We start from the raw sequence: 27,716 nt of genomic DNA on the forward strand, positions 1-27,716 counted from the left end.
TTATCACAGCTGGACTTGGTATTATGAGGAATATTAAGTACAATGGAGAGTCCTGAAGGAAATGTGGTGTGGTGAAAGAGGTGAAAGGACTTTCCACAAATGAAGTTTTAAATCTTTTAAAAAGTCAGCTTTGGATCGTTTTTAAACAAAGGGGAAGTGAAAGGTGGTGCTTAACCATCAAAAAATCTCATTTGTCCACCTCAGGAGGTCAAGCTATAATTTTACATGTGCTAAAATAATATATGTGACATTATAACTCATATAAAATCTAGGAAAACTGAATGAGATTATTCACTTCCTGTCAAGCTGTAGAGAGGGTTAACAATGCAAGTATTTTTATTTTTTTTTTTACCAAATTGAATGCTAAATTTCTATATAAAGTTTTAGTATAAAGATAAAAAATAATGAAAAAAGGATAGCACACCTAAGAAAATGAACTACAAAACAACATGTAAATGGAGTTTGTACAAGCAGTTTTCATTAAATTAATTGCTGAAAGGAAAGGTGGTGAACAGAAGGAAAAAAAAAAGTTGCAAGCACTGTAATGATGCGTTAACACCATGTCGAAATTACAGTAATTATGAGTTTCCAGCAAGTAAAAAAAGGTTTATTCATGTCTTCGTCAAACTTATAATTACAAGCTAGAAACTTTTTAATGAATTTTATGAAAGCTCTTCTCCCAATTGACCGTGGTCAACTTTCCCAGATTGCTCATAAATTCACTGGTTACAAAAGTGTTTTTTTTTTTTCTTTTTAAGGTCTGCATGAAAATGAAAATTCTATCTTTTTTTCTAAATTATAGTTTTCAATGTGAACAATGAATCTGTGCATAATGTTTACATTTGTTTGACCTCGTAATGTATGGACTTCTCTCTGGTGATGTGCAAATGTTTAATCCGCTTAAAGCCTCTGCTGCAAGCTCATGCTCATATGCATCTACTTTAGAGTGCAACACCCACATCTTCACATCCAATCAACAACAGATGCATCATTTATTATTAAATTTACCACTGAATAAAGATAAGCCAAAGCAGAAATGTCAAACAGTGTAGTTCTAAAAAGTAGATAGTTAAACGTTCAAAACCCATTATAGCATTAACATTTGCTTGTTCATGTGTTCTGTTGTCAGTTACATGGAGGCAAACTAAATATTTCTGTCATGACAACTCTGAGTGTTTGGCATGGTAATGGATATGACCAGTGTTCGAACTATACCATGGACTTTGGGGAAGCTCACTTGTTTTTTTTTTGCATTGCAGCGGCCCCACACCTTGATGCTCATGACAAGAGCATGTATAGTTATCGTTATTGAATGAATTAGGTTTAAATTGCCATCATGCATGAATGATATTTTTGCAATTTTACACATAATAATCCGCAATGATCACATTACACAAAACTGGAATTGCACTTCAAAATAACACATTTTCAATATTATTTGCAACTCTCAAAATTTCACAAATCACGTTTTCAGGGGAGCCCGTGTCTTATTCAGGGGAGCCGAGCTCCCCCAACTGTAGCTCCCCCGTAGTTCGCACCCTGGATATGACAATGTTGATATGTTTGGTCTTGGTGGAACAGGTCTGCTACGCTGCCGTTATTGCTGCTGATGTTGGTTATTGCTGCTGCAGTTGATTATTGTTGGTTATTGTTATATTACAGTTGGTTATTGCTGCTGTTGATGCTGCTGTTAGTTATTGCTGATGCTGTTATTGCTGCTGCAGTTTCTTGCTGCTGCTGTTGATTATTGCTGCTTCTGTTATTGTTGCTGTTGTTTGTTATTGCTGCTGTTATTGCTGTTGCTGCTGTTGTTGGTTATTGCTGCTGCAGTTATTGCTGCTGCTGATGGTTATTGCTGCTGTCAGATTGCTGCTGCTGCTGCAGAGTAAGTACGGGACTTGCCATTGACAATACATACACAACACTCTTGCTGTGAGCAACTAAGACATGCTACTGCTGTACAATACAGCATACATGAATTACCAATAGCAGATCTACAGTATACAGGTGGAGCTGCACTCAAAAAAAAAAAAAAAGATTCTAGCTGCTTGCTCAGTTTATTTAAATAAAATAAGCTGAACCAACACAAATCTTTAGTTATTTACTTAATTGGCATTTGCACTCAATTGTATTATATTAAATGAAATTAAATTTGCAAAATGTTAGGTTAACCTAAACCATTTGTGTTGGGACTACATAAATCATTTATGTTGTATTGATTGAAACTGGGCAGTGGATTTCTAGTTCCCACCATGCTTTGCTTAGGATTAGATCGGGACAGTAAATATTGAAATTAAGTGCTGTTTAATGTGTTTTTTAAGAAAGGGAAATACCTTTTAAAGTTTGATGTTCAGTTATTTGACATTTATAAGAGTTTATGTTATGTCGATTTTTATGAGGTTACCATTATGCTGAAGTGTAGACCTTGTGGGTAGGCTATACATGAATTAAATCTATGTTGTTCTCAACAAGCTTTAACTGTGCTTAACCTAGCTTAAATTCAAATAAATCAGTTTAACTGTATGGAAATAGGTGTCATAATTGAATCAAGTTAGACCAACAAGTTATTTTTTTGAGTGTGGGGAAGGTGGAGTGTTTCTGAAAGCGCACTGCACTGCTAAGGCAAATGCTGATCAAGAATTTGAAGACTGAACAGCAAGCTCAACCAATTTTGTAATATTAATCAATTTAATGTTTCTTTATGTAAATTAATTCATTTTTACATTAATTTTACAGTTTATGTTAATTAATTATTACATAACTCATGAACCCCAGTTTGGGAAACATTGGTGTAGACTATTGCTTGTTTCTTTCAGTCTTCACCTTACTATCAGGCTCGTAGTTCTTCACTAAATGACCCGGAACACTTTTAACAATTTTAACAATCTAAGTGCATGGTCTAAGCGCACAGCACAAGTGCACTTAGGGCGTGTCCAAATCCACTTTTGCTAGTTTAAGGACGGGAAAAATGGTCAGTGTGCCTGGTGCATGGTCTAAAAGGGTTGTCCCTATTCTCTTAATGAGTAATGGGTGTAACGTGCAATAAACCAATCAGAGTCTCATCTCCCATTCCCTTTAAAAGCCAGTTGCACTCGTACCATGGTGGATTTGCTATTTACATGGCGGAAATTGTGAGTAAACGGATCTGCTCATGCACGAGGTTAAAGTGCGCAAGCAAAACATCTACGGGAAAAGCCGGATTCCACCAAAGCATTTTTATCTTTATGCACACAATAATAATCTTTTAGTAAAGTTAATCCTTTTATTTTTAATATCTGGCATGTTTGTGTGCTGCTGCATCACTGTGTGTGTAATAAGCAAAGTGTACGCGTGCCTATAGGTGCATATTATTAACACACTCTTTAAATAACAAAAAAAAATATGGCGTAATATTCAGTTGGTCAATGGCGCGGTCTATTTCAGTTGCCTCAAAATAGCAACACGCCGACAATGCACCTGGACACACCTCGTTTTCAGACCAACACACCCATGGGCGCACAAATAAGCGCAAATGCATTTAAACAACGTGGCGCAGGGCGTGAAAATGATAAATGTGTCTGGCTTAAAACAAGCAAAAAACACTTGTGTCGTGCCTACCGCCACATTGTGCCGGGTGTATGATAGAGCCCTTAATCTCTGTTGAAACCTCCAGTGCATCACAGCACATTTAAACCAGATTTGTGCATGAACTCCATACTCACCATAGACGATCACTGTAGCCGTGGTGCTACGCCTCTTAGCAACAATGTTCTTAGCGACGCATGTGTAGTTAGCAGTGTCGGAAAGTCGTGCCTGTTTGATGATCAGGTTATGATCGATGGTGATGTAGAAGTTTCGATCGTCTGCAGGATCGATAATCTCTTCGTTCTTCAGCCATTCCACCTGCACGTAGATAGAAATACGAGAGGGGAATTACAATTAAGACATTAGTGAAATCCATACGGCTACACCTGATGGGCTGCTCGGGGACACATAATATCAGGACGTCCTTATGCGATCCCTGCCCTGCACACGCATTCATCCAGCCTATGATTCTGAAATTATCAAACGTTTTAATTAGCTTCAAAGCTAACTCCTCAGGGCAACATTGACTCAGAGCTGGAGCAATTTTGTAAAACGATAGCACACATTTTAGAAAAAGAACATTGTGGAGATATTAAAAGGAAACTGCAAGCAGGCAAAAGATTTTTTTAGAGACAGTGTTTATTCACAAAAAAGGCCTGCTAAATATCTCAAGAAACATGGAGGGAGAAACAGGAAATGGCTGGTGGTTTATTTTGAAAAGTAAAAAAAAAACAAACAAAAAAAAAAAAAACTATATATATATATATATATATATATATATATATATATATATATATATATATATATATATATATATATATATATATATATATATATATATATATATATAATTTTTTATTAGGGGTGTAACTGTACATGTGTTCATCGCGGTTCGATGCCTGCAGTCAGATGACGAATACAGTCCGTTAAAGGTGATCCACACTCCAATCCAGAAGGGGGTGTGCACGGTAATGCAACGCTGTTTGCCACAAAAGGGGAAAAGCGCAGAAGAACACATGATCTATGCATATATATGTTTACATGGAATCTCTCAACCAGTGTTTCAACCGCAGAAAGACATCAATAAAACAGCTAGAGAATAAAATCTCACGTGGCGTTACATTCACCTCAGGCAAGTCATTTAGTGTCCACAGCATGTTAGTTCACTAAAGAAATAAACTTTAGAGGGGAGCATTTCACTAAATATATGCACTATATAATATTGGCTTATATTAAATAAGCATATATATTATTCATTATATTTACTTTACCTGATAGTAATGTCTTAATTATTAGATATATGTTTAAATAAATTTGTTATGACAGTTACTGTGTAAATGATTATATTTCAAGAATAAATTGGAGTAGAAAAATAATATAAATATATATTTACAAGCTTACACTATAAATTATCTGGACTCACTGAGTTTATCACAGTGGATTCTGGGATTGCTCCTATCTATAAAGGATGGATGCAGTGCAGCCTTAGAATTTGGCCAAAATGAGGTTTCTTACTGGGCGGCATCATTATGATGCCTACAGTTTGGAACAGCCAAGTCAATGATGCCTTAAAATGCTGCCTAGATAGGCAGCTCACTAGGTTTTACAACAGAGATGCACATTTCTCCACATACAAAGATGAGATGTCATCACCACTGCTGCCCAACAAGAACGCACCCTTCACATTTCAAACTCTTTGCATACGCATCTGATGCATTAACACAGTATGTCAATCAGGCGAGTGAGACGCAGGCGTGTGTGTTTGTGTGTGAGATCGTGTGTAAATGTGTGTCGCAGCGGTGTACCTGGAGGCTGCTGAGAGCTCATCTGGAGGGAATAGGGTAAAAATATCACCCTCTCATTGGCTCAGCAGGGGGAAAAAATCAACCAATCAGCTGCTCACGCTCTCCAGCTGTGACAAACGCGGCACCCATGTTATCACGCGTGCGTGCATGCACACTTCCCTGTGCATTTTATCTCATTACATCTAGAAAAGGTAACCCAAATCCCATCTGTCAAACTAAACCCCCAGATTACTGTATTCAGTCCTACTGTCACCTCAATACACACACGCACATACATCTTTCTACAATAGCATCATAAAATGAGTGCCTTCACGATCCCACGGGTTCAGGCTTCTACACACACACACACACACACACACACACACACACACACACACACACACACACACACACACACACACACACACACACACACACACACAAACATACTCTTGTATGTGACAGTTGTACTCAGTATGCTTGTATTGCCATCAAGCTGTGCTTGTTAGAGAGCATTGTTGTATACAACACCCGTTTCAAATATTTGTCATCGGTCTGCCTGATTCAAGCTCAGAATAAACACAATTCTGCACAGGTTAACACATGAGAGCACATATACATTTGGGTCCAAAAGTAGTGGAAATAATACACAGAAAAAAAGGGAAGTTGATGAATGTAAAATGAAGGACAAATATTTCATATTCTGCACTATATCACTAATCAAATATAAGTAAAAGTAAGGAGAACATTAGTTTTAACACCAAACTAACACACACACACACACACATTTTCTATCGCCCTACACTACCCCTACCCCTAAACCTACCCATCACAGGAAACTGTGCACATTTTTACTTTCTCAAAAAAACTCATTCTGTATAATTTATAAGCCTTTTGAAAAATGGGGACATGGGGTAATGTCCTCATAAGTCACCCTCTCCTTGTAATACCTATTTCACACCCATGTTATTACAAATTTGTCCTGATATGTCACACACACACACACACACACACACACACACACACACACACACACACACACACACACACAAACAAACAGCTTATATTTTGCAGCTGAACTTACTGAATATACAAAACAACGCTGTGTGCTGGGCTAAATACTCTTGTTGTATGTTCACACATGTTCATACATGGCTGATGATGGACCAGAAGAAATGGCAATATGAGCCTGTATCCAAAATCACATACTTCCTTGCTATATAGTAGCTGAAAAATTGTATGTGACAAAAGAAGTAGGTCAAAATTCACAGTACTCATAAAAGAGTAGTCAAAAAGTACCTGGATGACCCACGACTTCCGGTGAGATTCTGAAGTGTGCATACGATGGACACTTTACTATCCCACGAGGCTACAGGAGAGGATTTGTGAATGGCAGTAAAGCGACACAACTAATACTGGAAGATCACATGATAATGACAGCATGGTGGATGTAGAAAGAAAAGAAAAAGGATTGGATGAAGTCGTGTTCCGTCTTCCGTCAGCTCACTTTCTGATTGGTCACCGTTTCATTCAAGTGCCAATCTACAGAGTGCGTACTCATTTGTCCTCATAAACTGATTGTAAGTATTCAACATTCAATCACTCTTAACACACCTCACACCACAGGAAAATCTGATAAGATAATCGGCCTGATTATCTCGTAGTGTGTGGCAGCCTTAACGCACAAACAAAGATCTGCTGCAAGAAGACAGCGGTTCCTGCGCCTGGACAGAACTGTAATGGGCACTGTAGCTCCTTTAAAGGAACACTCCACTTTTTTTGAAAATAGGCTCATTTTCCAACTCCCCTAGAGTTAAACAGTTGAGTTTTACCGTTTTCGAATCCATTCAGCCAATCTCCGGTTCTGGCGGTACCACTTTTAGCATAGCTTAGCATAGTTCATTGAATCTGATTAGACCGTTAGCATTGCGCTTAAAAATGACCAAAGAGTTTTGATATTTTTCCTATTTAAAACTTGACTCTTCTGTAGTTAAATCGTGTACTAAGACAGACAGAAAATGAAAAGTTGCGATTTTCTAGGCTGATATGGCTAGGAACTATACTCTCATTCCGGCGTAATAATCAAGGAACTTTGCTGCCGTATCATGGCTGCAGCAGGCGCAATGATATTACGCAGCGTCTCTCACAAACGTCTCCATGGTTGCAAGGCACGTTCCCTGTGCAAGCAGGGGCTCACGGGCGCTGCGTAATATTATTGCACTGCTGCAGCCATGGAACGGCAGCAAAGTTCCTTGATTATTACGCCTGAATGAGAGTATAGTTCCTAGCCATATCAGCCTAGAAAATCACAACTTTTTATTTTCCGTCGGTCTTAGTTCACGATTTAACTACAGAAGAGTCAAGTTTTAAATATCAAAACTCTTTGGTCATTTTTGAGCGAGATGCTAACGGTCTAATCAGATTCAATGAACTATGCTAAGCTATGCTAAAAGTGGTAACGCCAGAACCGGAGATCGGCTAAATGGATTCGAAAACGGTAAAACTCAACTGTTTAACTCTAGGGGAGTTGGAAAATGAGCCTATTTTCAAAAAAAGTGGAGTGTTCCTTTAAGAAGAACCAGGTATGCTTGAGAATTATGTTCTTTTAAGGGGCACATCTTGTGACATCACAACCTGTTTTTGGTTTGTTTAGATGTCTTTGGTCAGTGTTGACTTCATATTTCAGTCGAACTGCACCAGAGTTCATTTGGAAGTGGACAGAGATCCCCTGAAAATGTGGGTCTCGTCCACTTGTTTGGTGCACATTAGGGTTCGGATGACAACGTTCACACTTATTCAAATAAACCACATTAACAGAGCAATTGCACCAGAGTTTGTTTTAATTGAACCAAACCTACCAAATGTGAACACACTCTTAGTGCCAGATTTATTAACAGCGCAAACCCTTTTCTGGTGTTAGAAAACTACTGTCAGGATTTACTAAAGACATGCAGTGAAAAATTTGCACTGAAAAGGCGTGGACAGGGTTATTTTTGCAGCTGACCTTAATGCATATGCATTTGTAAGAGTTTCCCTTTCAGACAAAAAATGTATGGGAGGAGAGTATTTAAATGAATCATGCAAGGTGATTTACTAAGGTTTGCGCTAATCAATATACTGGTATTTGTGCCATTATTTAACGCTAAGAAAAAGAGCATGTCTTAAATCAGACGCTAGTTTGCGCTGCTCTCGGTAGACTGTGTTGGTCATTATGGAAATGATCCAAAAATGGAACGCATCATCAGTAAATCACCTGCAGAACTTTCCACTCCACCCGCACTTTTATGGGACTGCGCTCTCGTGCTAATTTGACCTGTTTAAAAAATCTGGCCCTTAATTTTAGTTTAAGTAAATAATATAATAACTCTTATGCAATCTACTTCAGTACTGTTGGAAAAGCATCTCCTCTTAAGCACAAATCCCTTACTACCATTTGCGTTCTTTCACATTGGTGTTGGCTTCACTATATTATTACTGCTTAAAATTAAGGGTATAGACTCAAATAAACCCTCTAACCCTAAAATGTAACTTTATTGCATAACTTGTTCCAGACATGAATGATTCCTCTATATTTCAATTCTTTCGCATTTTCTTGCAAAAGTTTTGCACTCCACTAGGAAACATTGTGTTCGCTCGCAAAAATTTGGCGTTCCCTCAAGTAACTTTGCGTTCGCTTTCAATACCTTTGCAGTCCCTTGGGAAATTTTGCGTTCGCTTGCAAAGAACTCAAAAGTTTTTTGAGTGAAAACAAAGTTTCTCTGGGGAATGCAAGACATTTGCGAGTGGACGCAAAAAGCACTGGCATATAATTTTTACTCCCATCTCATATTTTTCCATCACCATGTCCCTTTAGGGGCTCTGTAGATGGACAACAAAAATGGGCAAAAATGACTTATTGTAAATTGAAGGAGGGCCCTAAATCATACCTAGAGACCAAATGTGGGAAACTGTTTTGCACAGGCACTTTTGCTCTCAAAAGAAGCAAGGATGTAGTTTTGATATCTTTGCTAAAATGTGTAAAATAAGAAAACTCACAGAATAAAAGGTGCATCCAAGCTTTTGATGAGTAGATGACCTGACACGTGTGTAAATTGTCTGTTTCTACTGCACTCTCCCAGCCCGGGTTTGAGCGTGACTGACATTTCGTCCTTATCTCTCACTGCCGTGTCTCTGTGAAGCTCACATTGGGCCCAATCACGGCTGTTTCTGGACGGGCTGATTTCTCTCTGCAGGGACTCGTCTGCTGATCAGGATGAAAGAGGCAGAGAGGCGCTCTTCACGCACCTGCTCATTTTCTCCTGTTGGTGTTTACCGCCAGAACAGAGTTCCTGTGCCCGCCAGGCAAACGCAGAATCAACAACTAAACACACACAAACACACACACACAGAGTCTGAAAGCAAAACCAATCAGAAAGTTTTGTGAAATATTTAAATATCTCTCAGATAATTGCTTTTTCTTCATTCCAGAATAGATGTGTGTATTTATGCATCCGTGTGTATACAGTAGGTGATGGATATTTGATTTTTACGAATAAACACTAGTGCCATCAAGGAGAAGTATTATTTAGGACAGAATATATTGATCTGAAGGTTTGGAAACTAGCAAATGTGTAAATGTGGGTGTGTGAAGGTCTAAACAACATTAATGGCATCATTAGGAAGTAATGAGTGACGCCTTTGTAGTTTTACTGTTTTACCGAGTCTCATAGAGAATTTAATGAACTGTAATTCAACACAGGCAATGCATTCTGGCAAATGACGGGTTCTTCCACCCTGGTCCACAAAAGGAAATGTATTAAATATGATGAAATATATAAACTTAAAGTCCCCCTGTAGTCAATAATTTTATCCCTTAAAACTCCTCTTTGATTATCAAAATGACATATTTAAATGTTTTTTCCTGTGAAAAAAAATTCTTCATGCCTTAAAATAGCTTGAATGTAACTCTACACCCTTGCCTTGTTTAATATATGTGAATCTATGAATATGCTAATTAGCCTCACCTCCACTCACTCACGCCAGCTCAGAGATGCACTCGCTCAACTTACTGAGGTAAACGCTGCACAATGGTATCGCTCTTTACAATATCTGACACATAATGGTAATTAATATGATTAGCCTTTTGCTTTGCTTTTTTCACTGAAGTTTTAAGGAGAAAATACTCAGCAATAGTGTTGACTTATGAATTTGCACATGGTTTGTCTTAAGGTATATTAAAAACATCACATAGACATATAAACAACATTAAAAACTTGAGTTTCACCACAGGGGGACCCCCTATCAGGGTGATAGATAGATGGCTGGATGGCTGGATGGATATTCATTAGATAACAATAAATTAAAGGTGTCATCGAACGTTTTTTGACAATATGTAATATAAGTCTAAGGTGTCCCCTGAATGTGTCTGTGAAGTTTCAGCTCAAAATACCCCATAGATTTTTTTTTTTTAATAAATATTTTTATCTGCCTATTTTGAGGCATAATTAGAAATGCGCCAATTCAGGCTGCGGCCCCTTTAATTGCTCGCGCTCTCTGCCCCCTCTCGAGCTCTCGACTCTATCACAGCATAAACAAAGTTCACACAGCTAATATAACCCTCAAAATGGATCTTTACAAAGTGTTCGTCATGCAGCATGTCTAATCGCGTAAGTACCGTATTTTTTAGGGGTCGACCGATTATCGGCATGGACGATTATCGGCGCCGATATTAAGCATTTTTATTGTTATCGGCATCGGCCATTTTCAAAACCGATTTGCCGATAAAACCATTTTATTTTGAAATGCGCGATCTGGCACTGATCCAGCCACCTCAGTCAGAGCGCACCGCTCTGTGGCCTAGACTAAGCCCCGCCCATCGTCCGTCTGATTTGTTGGGAGTCACGAGCCTGGCCAATCAATACGGCTGGCGCGGCTGGAAAATGTTCCGCTCTCACACCGAAAGCACAGGAGCTGCTTCAGTGATCATATCTCGAAGGTAAAAATGCAATAAATGTTCCTGAAGTTGCAATAAATCACTACACTGAAGTTGCAAAACACCTAAATATAATCGATTTATGATGACGAGCCCCGTTCAGTTATTATACTGTGAATTCCCGGTCAATGTCCGTCATTGCAGTGATATGCTTTAACGGATCATCACATCAGTGCTGAGATAGTGAAACTAAAACCTACTTCTCTCACCATTCGGCCAACTTAACGTTATATTGTGAATAGATTATTTCACTCACGTCTGCTGCGTTTTTTTTTTTTTGTGTGTTGTTCACATAGCTTCACTGAACAGCGTCCGTTCCGTAAGGGCTCTTAGTCAAAAAATTGCGCATATTTGAAAAAAATATTTCTTTATTCTAACATGATTGCAAAATAATTTATCATACAGATTCAGAATTACCATTATGCAATTTTGAAGAGCTGAAAGGGCATCAAGCGCGAGCTCTGACGCGACGCGAGTTCCCTATTCCTGATTTAGTTATCTCCGCGGCCGCGCTCTCTCATTTGACTAATAACCCTATGCTAATAACGTAAATTGTCAATCTCACATTGCACGTTTCTGGATGACGCTGTCCTGTATACTACTAATTGTTACCCATTTTAATTTACTTTATAAAACTTCAGAGAGATTACATTTATTTTCCATTATTTGTTCATTTGTTGCTGTTTAAATTTGCTTTAAGTTTTACTTTGTTTATAGAATGCTGTGGATGGATGCTCCCAGGACTTTTTATGTTTGTTGTTATTATTAATATTAATGTTGTTATTATGAACAGTTCTCAGAATTAAAGATGTGTTAAAATAATTTAAAGAGAGTCTTTGTCAGAGGCCTTTTTATTCTTAATTTTGACATTAATTTTCATTTTTACAGTAGACACATATCGGTTCAAAATATCGGTTATCGGTCTCCTTGATCTGTAATAATCGGTATCGGCATCGGCCCTGAAAAATGCATATCGGTCTATCCCTAGTATTTATTTGGATGTTTACATTTGATTCTGAATGAGTTTGAGGCTATGCTCTGTGGCTAACGGCTAATTCTACACTGTTGGAGAGATTTATAAAGAATGAAGTTGTGTTTATGAATTATACAGACTGCAAGTGTTTAAAAATGAAAATAACGACGGCTCTTGTCTCTGTAAATACAGTAAGAAACGATGGTAACTTTAACCACATTTAACAGTACATTAACGAAACATTTAGAAAGACAATTCACAAATATCACTAAAAATATCATGTTATCATGTTATCATGTCAGTTATTATTGCTCCATCTGCCATTTTTCGCTATTGTTCTTGCTTGCTTACCTAGTCTGATGATTCAGCTGTGCACATCCAGATGTTAATACTGGCTGCCCTTGTCTAATGCCTTGAACATGGGCTGGCATATGCAAATATTGGGGGCGTACAGGAGGAAACAATGGTGTTTGAGACTCAGTGTATGTCATTTCCATGTACTGAACTCTTGTTATTCAACTATGCCGAGGTAAATTCAATTTTCAATTCGATGGCACCTTAAAGCAATTCAGTAAGCAATTGCTCTTTCTGTCCTTCCATTTCAAATTTTAAATTCTCTCCTTTGTGTCATGGCCAATTTGATAGACCGATATATAGAATGATTGAACAATTGACCAGTTGGGTGTTTTACTCAGAATTTTGAGTTTATATACTGCAATTCTGACTTTTTCGTCCTCGGAACTGTGATATAAACTCACAATTGCGAGAAATAAGTCACAATTGTGAGATAATGTTATAGGTTTAAATATTATTTCATGCTGTGAACTAGTGCTAATACATTATGCTCTCTATTAACCGCATATGTGAATACTATGTAGATATATTGTTTACATCAATTTCATGCCTTAGTAGGCTAATCATTGCAGGTTTCATCAGTCCAGCCTGTTTGTTTAATCAATGGCTTGCAAACATAAATGTTTGCATTTAGCTTCAAAGGGCATCAACAATGGTATTCTGTAAAAATGAAGACCATCTTTTTCTACATTCTGAAATCCAAAAGCACAAGACATTTTTTCTCTTACTCCATGGATCTCGCCTGTGATTTTCTGCCTCCAAAATGTGCCCACAATGTAAATGTGACGTCTGCTCCCAAATGGTCTATAGAACGATAGATAGAACAACAAACTGATAGATAGACAGACATTCATCAGATGTAATAAATTAAGAGATTCAGTAAGCAATTCCTCTTTCTGTCATTGTATTTCAAATTTCAAATATTCTCCTGTGTGTCACGGCCAATTCAGTTCAAGCTCACGCTCATGAATTAAAAGGGAGCCAATTCTTCAATTCTGAATTTTGCACAACTTTGGAATGTAGGTATTTGAAATCTGAGAAATCTGAGGTTGTTTTATGCTGCATAAACACACTCTCACACACTGCCAGCAATACTACAGAAAGCTCATTCAAATATTTGCTGAAGTTCTTCTCAGCAGAACTCCAGGTGTGAGGCCCAAGAGCACAATAACAGCTCGAATTCCGAAGCCTCCCAAACCTTTTTAAACCCACAGATCTTCAGAAAGGAAACCTGCGTCCTTTTATGAGCACTGAAGATTGCACACGGTCTCATTGTGAATTCAAGCAAGCGTCATTGAGCCCTCGCAATCAAGGAACGCACCATAGGGGAAATGAAGTGGGCGGCTGTAATATATAGGCTTCAGTGAAGGTACATGAGGCTGAGCTCCCAGCAGAGGCCTGTGAGAACTCACCAACGCCGCTGAAGTGCTCTACATGTGTGCTAAGTGGGCTATCGTGAATTATGCAGCGTATTCAGCGATGGCGCTGATGATCGGCGTGTGAACCACTACTGTAATCTCACACACCTGAACCGCTTTATTCAGCAATGCTGTGGATGTCTTCATGTAGAGCACTGAAGAAGCACTGATGGAAAGTGCAATGACAGAAATAATCCACCTCAGCTAAAACTTCTGCCTTGGGTATATATAAAATGTATGATACTGTCATGCACCTTATAGAGTAAGTCATAGTACATCAGAGAAAATATTAAACACATTTCTTAAGGATGGAAAATGCAAGTTGACGTCCTCGCTGTCAATCCCTCACAAACCTGTCTCACTCTCTGTCCTGTCTTACACTGAATTTCACTCCAGCTGTAGAAGCACAGGTCAATGCTGTTATTACAGATCCCTGGAATTTACTCTCACCTTGAGTTCAAACGTGATGAAACACACACACAACCTTGTGTTTCAAGGAGAAAAAAAAAGTAATACAAGTTTGGAACGACATGAGGGCGAATAAACAACAGAATTTTCATTTTAGAGAAAATGTAACTTTTATTTGTGAACCTTTATGCCGTTCTTAGTTTGATCTGCTATCTAATCTGAATGCTTCATGATAAATCATATTGGTTCATCTTGAAATAATGTGTTTCAAACAATCATGCCGGGCCACGTTAAGCTGATTTCTTTTGTATCAGAAAGATAGAGAGAAAGATGTAGAATCAGTTTATGTCTCTTTCATCTTTTTATGATCAGACGCCGTGGATGACAGCCTCCTCCAGCAGTGTCGTCTGTGGGCCGAGGTGCATGTGTGTGTGACACAGATATTTTAAGGAACGCTGTGAAGAGAATTTTCTATTTTCACAGAGAACAGACAGGGAGATTCTTCCTGGAATTCTCTCAGCTGGATGAACTCTTTTCATGATCTTCTTTGAGAAACAAAACATTCATTAAAATATCACTGGGAAAGGAAGCCTGCTATTATAAGAAAGGGAAATGATTTAAATCCAGTAGTAGTTTTGGAATATAATGTTATGGTTAACTTTAACTCATCTAACTAGTAGACAAGCCAACTAGCCATCTACCTTAGCTAGTACCAGCTTTGACCAGAACCTTTGAAAAACCACATGAAGATGCTAGATATATAAAATACAAACCAATAAAAATGCATATATACATATACACACCGATGACCCATTACATTATGACCACCTATCTAATAAGCTGTAGGACCTCTTTAGCCCACAAAACAGGAGCCACACGGCGAGGCATTGATTCGATGAGGTGGCGATAGGTCTCCTGGGGTATCTAGTACCATAATGTCAACACCAGGTCCTCCAGTTCCCATACATTGCAGAGTGGTGGTGATGTAGCGCAAACCCGCTTTTCCAAGTCGAACCACAAATGTTGGATTGGGTTCATGTCAGGCCAAGATATTAACAGAATTTTGTATATAGGCCTACTCACTGGCCACTAACTGCTTGTTAATGCAAATATCTAACCAGTCAATCACATAGCAGTAATTCAGTGCATTTAGGCATGTAGTCAAGATGATCTGCTGAAGATCAACATGAGGATCATAATGGGGAAGAAGCTGATTTAAGTGACTTTGAATGTGATTGAAGTTGATGCCAAACAGGCTGGTCTGAGATTTCAGAAACTGCTGATCTACTGGGATTTTCACATACAGCCATCTCTAGGGTTTACAGAGAATTGTCAGAAAAAGAGAAAAATCCAGTGAGAGGCAGTTCTGTGGGTGAAAATGACTTGTTGAAGCCAAAGGTCAGAGGAGAATAGACTGGTTCGAGCTGACAGAAAGGCACTCATTACAACTGAGAAGAGCATCTCTGAACACACAATACGTCCAACCTTGAAGCAGATGATCTACAGCAGCAGAAGACACACCTGTGGCACTCCTGACAGCTGAGAAAAGCAAACTGAGGATATAATTCACATGAATCACCAAAACGGTACAATAGAAGATTGGAAAAATGCTGCCTGGTCTGAAGTCTCGATTTCTGATGCTACATTCAGATGTTAGGGTCAGAATTTGGTGTAAACAACATGAAAGCATGGATCCATCCTGTCTTGTATCAGGCTGCTGGTGGTGTAATGGTGTGAAGGGGATTTTCTTGGCACACTTTGGACCTTTTAGTACCAACTGAGTCTCATTTAAACACCACAGTCTATCTGAGTATTGTTGCTGACCTTTATGACCACAGTGGACCATCTTCTGATGGATACTTCCAGCAGGATAACGCACTACAAAGCTCAAATCATCTCAGACTGGTTTCTTGAACATGACAGTGAGTTCACTAGACTAAAATGTCCTCCACAGTCACCAGATCTCAATCCAATAGAGCAGCTTTGGGATGTGGAGAAACGGGAGACTCACATCATGGATGTGCAACCAGGAATGTTTCCAGATCCTTGTTGAATCAACGCAAAGAAGAAAAAAGGCAGTTCTGAAGGAAAAAGGGGTCCAACCCAGTACTAGCAAGGTGTGCCTAATAAAGTGGCAGGTGAACACACATTCCGTAGGTGTAATGGTTTTTATACTGTACAAACCGTATTTTCTATCGCCCTACACTACCCCTACACCTAAACCTACCAATCACAGGAAACTGTGCACATTTTTACTTTCTTAAAAAAAAAACAACTCATTCTGTATGATTTATTAGATTTTTGAATGGGGACATGGGGTAATGTCCTCATAAGTAACCATCTCCTTGTAATACCTATGTCATACCCATGTCATTATACAAATTTGTGTCCTGATATGTCACAAAAACATGCACACACATACACACACACACACACACACACACACACACACACACACACACACACACACACACACACACACACACACACACACACACACACAGCCCATGTTACTGACTGCCTGGCATTAGCAGTCTCATTAACATAATTGGCAAAATTGCTGTTGTTAAGGAGTGTGAAACTACCAGTTGACAGGCCTACACACACATACACACTGTATCTTAACTTAACCCTCTGTTTCTAGTGTGATGAATAAACCAGAAAAAAAAATCTCACACGTTTTCCCATATCAAATTGAAATTGGATCGAATTTCTGATATGAAAATGTTTTGATGTTTCTTATTGACTTCAAACTTTTGAACCATAGTGTATATTATCTGCATTATCTTTGTTCTCCGTAGACCTGTCTCTCTCTGTCCTGTCTATCTCTCTATAGAGTAAATGCAGCTACAGATCAACTCTGTAAACAGCAGCGTCCATCCTGCAGAAGTCAAAATCCAGACTGTATTTCAACAACTAATAACACTCCAGCTGCAGAGGATATGGAGCACAGGTCAATGCTGTTATTATGGACGCCTGTAGTGAAGTCATATGACAACAATGCAGCACATGACAGTTTGAAATGTATATTGTTACATTATAAAAAACGATACTTTTCAGTGTATACTGTGCAGTATGAGAACGCAGCCTTCAAATCTCTTTTTTTTTTTGTGGCAAAGCTCCTTATGTTCTGATCCCTGTATGCCGTCTCTGCTCAGGTCAGAGAGGTGTGTGGAGATCTGAGCGAGTTTCTGAAGAGCAAATGGCTGCGTGAATATTTCAGCAGATAAAGTCGTTCAGTCTGTTTCTTTTTGTGTTGGCATTAAAGTTCTGCCGGCGACTTAAATAAAGACGCAGGAGCGGAAAAATTTCTCTGTGTAGTTGAGCGGACGGGAAATTTATCTTTCTCACACACACATACACAGATTCAGGGAGGGTTGGGGGCCATTGAACAGACAGAACTGGGCCATCGGAGCATGTCACTGAGGCCCAAAGCTATATATACCTTACACACACGTACTCACACATGCAAACTACATGCTGGACACTGTATGTTGTCTCATGCGAGAAGTGTATTATTAAACCAACTATTAATCACTAGTGTTCGTCACTATTATTTTGAGCTCCAGATGTGAGTGATTCCTCCAGCCATGTGAAGTTGAGAAGAGAAGTGCTGTTACTATTTACTAAGTGATTAGATGCACGATTTTCACCTGCTGGATGATAAAACAGGTGAAAAAAATCCCACACACATAGTGAAGAAGATACCTGAGGCTGTGTTTGAAATCGCCCCCTATCCCCTCATTAACTTTTTCCCACATTACTCCACTAATATAGTCCACTTGAAGGAGTGAATGAAAACGAGTGAGCGAATTCAGACACTGAGTGCACTGGACGGGCTGCCGCTTTTGAATAGTTTTTGCTTGCCATTTAATAATCATTTGAAGCGCCATCTTCTGGTCAGACGCAGAAACGTATTCAGCACGATCCTCACAGTGCATTATGGGTATTCTCTAGCTGTTGAGTGTACATCAGTTGTACACTTGTTATTACGGTGTATTATATCGATAACGTCCACTATGGTTTCGAACACTACTACAAATGGCTGTCCCCTCAGATAGTGCCCTATTTAAGGGTATAGGGGGCAACTTTGGACTTCGGAGTATGTAGAGACTACAATATCACAGAGATGTAAGGCTGGACTCAAACACTGTAGAAATACAATAACATATATCCATCCATCCATCCATCCATCCATCCAATCCATCCATCCATCCATCCATCCATCCAATCCATCCAACCAACCAACCAACCATCCATCCATCCATCCATCCATCCATCCATCCATCCATCCATCCATCCATCCATCCAACCAACCATCCATCCATCCAACCATCCATCCATCCATCCATCCATCCAATCCATCAAACCATCCAACCATCCATCCATCCATCCATCCATCCATCCATCCATCCATCCATCCATCCAACCATCCATCCATCCATCCATCCAACCATCCATCCATCCATCCATCCATCCATCCATCCATCCATCCATCCATCCATCCATCCATCCATCCAATCCATCCATCCATCCATCCATCCATCCAATCCATCCAACCATCCATCCATCCATCCATCCATCCATCCATCCATCCATCCAACCAACCAACCAACCATCCATCTTCCTTCCATCCATCCAACCAATCCATCCATCCAACCAATCCATCCATCCAACCAATCCATCCATCCATCCATCCATCCATTAATCCATCTTCCATCCATCCATCCATCCATCCATCCATCCATCCATCCATCCATCCATCCATCCATCCATCCATCCAATCCATCTAATCCATCCATCCAATCCATCCAATCATCCAACCATCCATCCATCCATCCATCCATCCATCCATCCATCCATCCATCCATCCATCCAATCCAATCCATCCATCCATCCATCCATCCATCCATCCATCCATCCATCCATCCATCCATCCATCCATCCATCCATCCATCCATCGGTTCCCAACCCTGGTCCTGGAGTATTTTATGCTTACTTTATGCGTTTTTACTGTCTTATTTGTTAAAACAGTTCCATTTACACTTTCTGGGCCCTATAATACGCCCTATAATAGACCAACTCAAACCTGGTCTAAAGTCTAAAGTCAATGGCGCAATATTTTTTTGTTAGAGCGCGTTGGTAGAAACTGCGCCTCTGGGCGCGTCCACAGTGCGCGTTGACTTTGCTTATTACACGCAGGGATGCGCATCACACAAACATGCCAAATATTAAAAACAAAAGGATTACAGTGTAAAAGAATATTATTGTGTAAGCTACATAAATATAAAAATGTAATGATGAATAGTCATTGCGTGTATTAGAATTAGGATACCTATTTTCAATTCAGCCTATTACTACTAATAATGATCAACGAAATTGGCTAATTAATTGAACAATCACGCCAATACACACACATATATATTAACTGACTCATCGCCAACAAATTCCGCCATGTAATTAGCAATCCGCCATGGCGCGAGCGCATCTCGCTCTTAAAGGGAATGGGAGATGACACTCATTACACGCCCATTACTCATTAAGAGAATAGGGACAACCCATTTCAAATATGCGCCCCGGCGCACGGACCGTTTTTCCGTCATTAAAATAGCAAAAGTGGTATGGACACGCCCTGAGTGCACCTGCACAGTGCGCTTTACACTTTGCGTTTAGATCGTTAAAATAGGGCCCTATGTCTCTGCAAAACAGATATATCTGATCATTAATTCCTACATTATATGCTAATTTAATGTTGAGTTCACGTCAACGAAATAAACAGATATTTGCTGTATATCATCAGCTAATTTTTAAGATCAGACACCACAATAAGAGAAAGAGTGGCATCAGTACTGTAAAATCATTTAGTCTCATAAATTAACATGTCGTATAGCCTATAACACACATCTCACACCTTTATTTGTTTTTTACATTTTAGCAGGAGTAAAATTTACATATGTGGTTTCAACAACCAGATGCATTTGCACTTGTCCAGTTTCATCTGGAATGCGTCTCAGACAACCTCCTGAAGTGGTAATCAGATTTAAATCTGTCTCGAAAGCGTTTCGGAGAACACTGAAACCTGGTCTTTTCAGGATTGGAAAGCTATCCAATCACAGTAAATGCATAAAGTGACCAGGTGTAAATAGGCCTTAGGTGTCTCGCTAATCAAACACATTCAACTCATCAGCTCGTTAGTACAGACTCCAAGACCTCAGATTGTTGTGTCAGATAAGAGAGACATCCAAAATGTTGGGGGTCCTCCAGGACCAGGGTTGGGAACCACGTGAGATGATTTAAATGTAACTAAGAACTTCATTAGTCGATTTCTGAGCAACGAAAGTACATCTGCTTTTGAGCAGCAAGTTTCATGGGAAATCACAAATAATGTGTCTGTCATATCTCTATTATTTCTCAAACAGCAGTTTAAATAGAGGTTAAATTGAGCAAACAGTGTTATTTATTTCTATCTTTACTTCTCTTAATGAATTTCACAAGAAATATCTGAGGCAAAGATGATACCTAAATTTAAATATAACTAAAAACGCCATTAGATCTCCACTGAGCTATGAAAGAGCAAGTCTTGAGCAATAAGAGATCAGAGAAAAACTAAGATGAGAAGAAAACAGAGGAGAAATGAGATGAGAGATGTATTGAGCTGTTATTGTGCTGTGTCTTGCTCTCTGAGGGGAGAGACGGTCATTAATCACAACACAGATGCACCGAGAACCTCCAGAGATCACAAACTCCACTGAGACACACACACATACACACACACATATACTTGTACATGTGGTTTATGGGGACTCACCATAGGCGTAAAGGTTTTTATACTGTACAAACTGTATATTCTGTCCGCCTACACTAACCTTACCCCTAAAAATACCCATCACAGAAAACTTTCTGCATTTTTACACATTCAAAAAACATCATTTTGTATGATTTATTAGCTGTTTTGCTCATGGGGACCAAAAAATGTCCTCAATACATTAGGTCCTCACAACATATGGTTTACACACACACACAGTATTACTGCAGCTATGTGTGTATGTAACCCTTCATATCACCACTCTTATTTGTTACATTAATTGTCTACAGGCACTCGCTTTAAGAAAGCGACTGTTACAGCAAATGACTGGAAATATACATGAATAAATATATTGTTTTGGAGGAAGAATCCCTTAAAGGCCTCATATTATTTTTCCTTGATCGCTTGAAATGAAAGTGTTTGCTGTATACGATCACATACTTTCAGAACAAAAAATTTCAGAAAGAACATATTGAAGCTAAAATGCTGTGGATTGTTTTATGAATCTGTCACAATATAATGGCTGTGCAAACTATATTGCAGCCTGTCATTCATTTCACATGCAAAGAAGTCGTCGACATATGAAACTCTTAAAGGTACAGAAGCACATTGATATTTTAAGCGTCAGAGAAATAGTGTTCATGAAAAATTGCAATATAATATAATTGCATGTAATACTAATTGTGAAATGTACTCAAATAGCCTGATCAAATGGTATGGTTGGGTTTATGAATGGACAAAGAGATAAAAAAAACATAAAGGGAGAGTGAAAAAATGAGAGAGCACGAGAGAGCAGGAGAGCAAAGCGTGTTGAGATAAATGACAGCTGCAGACAGCAGGGCCAGATTTGCGGTTACGGGTCATCATGGAGATCAGGTGTGTTTAGCGTGTGCGATTGGTCCCTTGAGTCCTGCATAATGAACACACACTTCCCCACGGCCACCACATGTTAAAGAACTTCAGCACTCACACACATAAATACTGAAACACTCAGGAAAACACTTCCTCCTGACCTCTGTCCTTGCTTGAGAGCTTAAACACATCTCCCTCTCTCTCTCTCGCTCACACACACACACACACACACACACACACTCAGCGTTACCTTTGTAACTTTGCTCTTTAAAACAAAGCTTCTTTAATGGTACTTTGAGGCACTTTAGGTTCAGTAAAGAACCCAGTTTGTATAAAACAAAAACAGAAAAACAAACAAAACATTTTTGCTCTGTCATGATTGGTTATTGGTACAATTAATGTTTTAGAGTTTACATTATTTCTTCCATATAAAAAGCATAAAGTTGTCTAAATCATTGGTTTATTGTTTAGTTGATGGTACTTTTGCATTCCGCTGTAATAGTATGAAAAAAGGCAACATATACTGCACATTTGTGGTCTGTTCTCCAGATATAATTTACAATATATTCCATTAATAATTCACTGGAATGCAAAAAGAATCTCTAGTTTTTCTCCTCAAAGTCTCACGTCTCTTTGCAGTTTTGTTTTCACAGGTAAATACAATTTATTATCTGTCAAAATGATGGAAATCACTTTGAAATAGTATCACGCAATGCTGAAGTTCATGAACATTTTTTATTAGGTTCAATGTAAAGGCCTGTACACACCAGGACGAATATCGCACGCGATTATTGCCGACGTTTAATGCCTCCTGACTAAACAAAGGGCACATATGTGAGTGTGCACAGCTAAGCGAAAAACGCGAGGCGTAAAAACGTCATTTTAAAAAAAAAGCCTCGTTTTTTTTTGGTTTGACGAGCCACGTTTAAAACTGTCCGACCAATGAGAGTGGCGCTTTTGTTCATGTGCCTGGAGCTGCTGAAGTTACAGTAAAACACGACTTGGTGGCGCTCAAGCATGCTTAAAGACGGCGCTGTCGGCCACTTCAGAGTTCCTATTCCGGTGCAAATGCAACCAGGAACGTGGCCCGGTGAAGAAATGAGTTCTTAGGGAACTATCCTAATGGCTAGTTCCTACAACTGATATCACATTTACAATCATGCTGATATTCGTGAAAACGGCACACTTGCTCATGTGGTATTACTTGACTATAGCTACATGTTACAGGTATGCTGGTGCAGAGATGAGGCAGATATGGATTTCCACATACAATAGTAGTACTTTAATAAACTCAGGAAAGGAACACCAAAACATACATTTAACACAACAGAGAACGGACAGGGAGTGAAGGGAGTGAGTCCATTATAAAGGGTGTGCTGACGATCAGGAACAGGTGAAGGCAATCCGTGATGAGGAGGAGAAGACGAGGGAAGTGAGTGCAGGTGTGGAGAACAGGAGGATCATGGGAATTGAAGTCCAGGGAACAAGGGATCTGTGACACTACATCCTATATAAATATTAAAAGCAAGCACTCATATAGGGAATTTTTTGGCCCCATATTTTGAATTTTGGGGGCATTTGTATTAATTTTGGTGGCATTTTTTCTCTAAGCCTCCTGGTGTGTATGTGGCATGATGTCGAGGGGCAGGGCTCTTTTTCAAGCACAAATGGAGACCCCTTCTATTGTGAGGCCCGTTTCAAGTGAACGGGTGAAACATAGCAAAGGCTGCTACAGTTTTACAGTTACCAAATTTATTTATTTTTTGTTAACAAACAAGCAAGCCCAGTCCAGGAGAGAGAAAGTAAGACAAAAGTAACATAAAGCATTACTTTCCTTAAAAGTAACTGAGTAACGCAATTATTTACTTTTTAGGAAGTAACACAATACTGTAATGCATTACTTTTATAATAAAATATTATATACAGTTTGTACGCAAAGTATTCAGACCCCCTTAAATTTTTCACTCTTTGTTATATTGCAGCCATTTGCTAAAAGTTAAGTTCATTTATTTTCCTCATTAATGTACACACAGCACCCCATATTGACAGAAAAACACAGAATTGTTGACATTTTTGCAGATTTATTAAAAAAGAAAAACTGAAATATCACATGGTCCTAAGTATTCAGACCCTTTGCTCAGTATTTAGTAGAAGCACCCTTTTGATCTAATACAGCCATGAGTCTTTTTGGGAAAGATGCAACAAGTTTTTCACACCTGGATTTGGGGATCCTCTGCCATTCCTCCTTGCAGATCCTCTCCAGTTCTGTCAGGTTAGATGGTAAACGTTGGTGGACAGCCATTTTTAGGTCTCTCCAGAGATGCTCAATTGGGTTTAAGTCAGGGCTCTGGCTGGGCCTTTCAAGAACAGTCACAAAGTTGTTGTGAAGCCACTGTCATTGTCTTGTTGGAAGGTAAACCTTCGGCCCAGTCTGAGGTCCTGAGCAGTCTGGAGAAGGTTTTCGTCCAGGATATCCCTGTACTTGGCCGCATTTATCTTTCCCTCAATTGCAACCAGTCTTGGACCAGTATTGGACAGCTGATGAGCAGTGCCTGGTTTTCTCCACACATACCGCTTAGAATTAAGGCCAAAAAGTTCTATCTTGGTCTCATCAGACCAGAGAATCTTATTTCTCACCATCTTGGAGTCCTTCAGGTGTTTTTTAGCAAACTCCATGCAGGCTTTCATCTGTCTTGCACTGAGGAGAGGCTTCCGTCGGGCCACTCTGCCATAAAGCCCCGACTGGTGGAGGGCTGCAGTGATGGTTGACTTTCTATAACTTTCTCCCATCTCCCGACTGCATCTCTGGAGCTCAGCCACAGTAATCTTTGGGTTCTTCTTTACCTCTCTCACCAAGGCTCTTCTCCCCCGATAGCTCAGTTTGGCCGGACGGCCAGCTCTAGGAAGGGTTCTGGTCGCCCCAAACGTCTTCCATTTAAGGATTATGGAGGTCACTGTGCTCTTAGGAACCTTAAGTGCAGCAGATTTTTTTTTTTTTTTGTAACCTTGGCCAGATCTGTGCCTTGCCACAATTCTGTCTCTGAGCTCTTCAGGCAGTTCCTTTGACCTCATGATTCTCATTTGCTCTGACATGCACTGTGAGCTGTAAGGTCTTATATAGACAGGTGTGTGGCTTTCCTAATCAAGTCCAATCAGTATAATCAAACACAGCTGGACTCAAATGAAGGTGTAGAACCATCTCAAGGATGATCAGAAGAAATGGACAGCACCTGAGTTAAATATATGAGTGTCACAGCAAAGGGTCTGAATACTAAGAACCATGTGATATTTCAGTTTTTCTTTTTTTAATAAATCTGCAAAAATGTCAACAATTCTGTGATTTTAGCAAATGGCTGCAATATAACAAAGAGTGAAAAATTTAAGTGGGTCTGAATACTTTCCGTGCCCACTGTATATGAAATTTGGTTCCACAAGAAAAATATTTTAAGCAGCACAACTGTTTTTAAAAATTACAACAGGTTCAAGCCATATTTAAATGATACTGGTCAACAGACACATAGATACAGATATAAATTTATGACTTTGACCTGGCGTGTGCACGCATACAAGTCAAAATGTGTGTGTCAGCATGTACACTGCATTAACTTGACTCGGACACAATAACTCACTCCATCTCTAGATGCATTTTCGAAATTTACACACACGCTGACACATTATGAACATACAGAACATCGGCACATTTAATTAATGGCGTCCCATAAAAGTCTGTTACCGTAAACAATCTCCATCTTCATTAGCATAAAACACAGTAAAGTGCTTCTGCTCTGAGCTAATGAAGGAGATATTAATTCCTTTAACTGTGAGGCTGCAGAAGCATCAAACATGCTGCTGGAAGCTGTTTTGCAGCTTTCTGTTGAACGTTTGTGTGAAACAGCGCTGAGGAGAAGCTAAAACATACAAGGCTGCTAACTTAACTACATTTGTCAGTAGAGTGACAGCAGCTTAGCTGTTTTCAAATAGTGCAGCTTTTCTGCTAACAAGCTATTTTTCCCCATCAAGCAGCAGTGTAAAGCATGCAGTCCTAACCACCATAGACACTGGAAAAGTAATTACCAACCAAAAACCTAACCCTAAAACAGTATATTATTTTAACCCCGACACAGTAAGTTAGGTAAGTGGAGACCGGGGCTAGTTGTCACATGGAGAAGTTGTTACCAGTCAACTGTCCAATTACACAAACATGTGTTACTTTAAAACATCAAAACAGCCTTAAAATATAGATTTATTATCTAAACAGACTATAATTTATCTAAACAATCTATATTATGAATTATAATTAAATAATTACTTTTTGTGAATTTTGTAGTCCAAACTAATGTTGTCACCGTATCATTGGGGCAAGTTGTCACATGTGTTTTATACATGCAATTTATGTTTACAAACAATGGTCTAATGTTTTAGTATGTTTTAATGTTTTATATAGTTTTTAATTTCATATTTTTTATTGTGCTTAAACAGTATTAGTCTGTTTTACGGCAGGTTTTCATTGAAAACAAACAAACAAACAAAAAAAACGCCACATAGTGTGACAACATGCCCCGCTATGGCATGCTATAAAGAAAGCTTGTGTTCAATGAGCTGTATCATTTTATTCTCGGTAATAAAAGTGGAAATGACTTTAGGAAGAACACTGAAATTGACTTTCAAATATACATTTACCCTGAGAAATATTCACTTCATAAAAAGTGTGAAAAACAAACACCGGTTTTCGCAAGTAAGAAAATTCATAGAGCATTTTAGATAAGCAGAAAAAAAAGCTTGAAAACCAAATGTATGTAAATTACATTTTTAAATTTATATAACCTGTAGTGGCATGCAAACTGGTTGGTATTAATCTTAAAACTAATATATATATTATATATATATATATATATATATATATATATATATATATACACAATTTCCAAACATTTAAACTGTATGCATATATTAAGTTGCATAATATGTATATAAATTATATGATATATTGAGTTAGATCCCTAACTCAAATAAGACTAAGTTTAGTATCTGTGATTTTCTAGTAATTACTGCCACTGCAGTTTAAATGACTTTATTATTACTTTAAATTATGAGCGTAGCTTAGAAAGCCACAGTTACACAGCAGCTTCAACAACATTAGTATGAAATACAGTTTGAGTCTCAATAGTGTGTGTGTGTTTTTATGTGCATCTCTAGAGTGTTTCAAGTGTATCTGCATATGCGTTTCCCACTGCGTTCTGATGGTTTCTGCAGATTTTACGGATGTTATGAATAGCACACCATTCATCGTACAAATACAGCTCTCTCAGTATATAAACTCCAGCCACTGTATTACGCTTTATACATGTGTGTGTGTGTGTGTGTGTGTGTGTGTCAGAGGGCAAGAATATAATTGTGACTCTATAAAGTGGAGGTCTCTGTCTGTAACTATGGCCTGCCGGTTTGTCCAGGTTAACTGGTATGTATATTTTCTATAGCCATGGAAACAGTGTGATTTTTAACGAGGGCTCTGTGATTGGCCGTGTCTCGCTTTCTGCTCAACCGCACTGTTATTTTAAATGGTTCTGGCTCCCCAATGGCTGTGGCT

General features: G+C 38.8%; 1 protein-coding gene across 2 annotated transcripts in view; it reads right to left on the reverse strand.

Moving 5' to 3' along the window:
- unc5ca (unc-5 netrin receptor Ca) overlaps positions 1–27,716 on the reverse strand; it is a 183,950-nt gene that overhangs the window by 60,258 nt on the left and 95,976 nt on the right. For both annotated transcript variants that reach the window (XM_067405889.1, XM_067405888.1), the window contains exon 5: positions 3,702–3,882. In XM_067405889.1, coding sequence (XP_067261990.1) covers positions 3,702–3,882 — 181 coding nt within the window. The remainder of the gene's footprint in view (positions 1–3,701; positions 3,883–27,716) is intronic.

This window comes from Chanodichthys erythropterus, chromosome 13 (assembly GCF_024489055.1).
Source record: "Chanodichthys erythropterus isolate Z2021 chromosome 13, ASM2448905v1, whole genome shotgun sequence".
Taxonomy (NCBI): Eukaryota; Metazoa; Chordata; class Actinopteri; order Cypriniformes; family Xenocyprididae; genus Chanodichthys; species Chanodichthys erythropterus.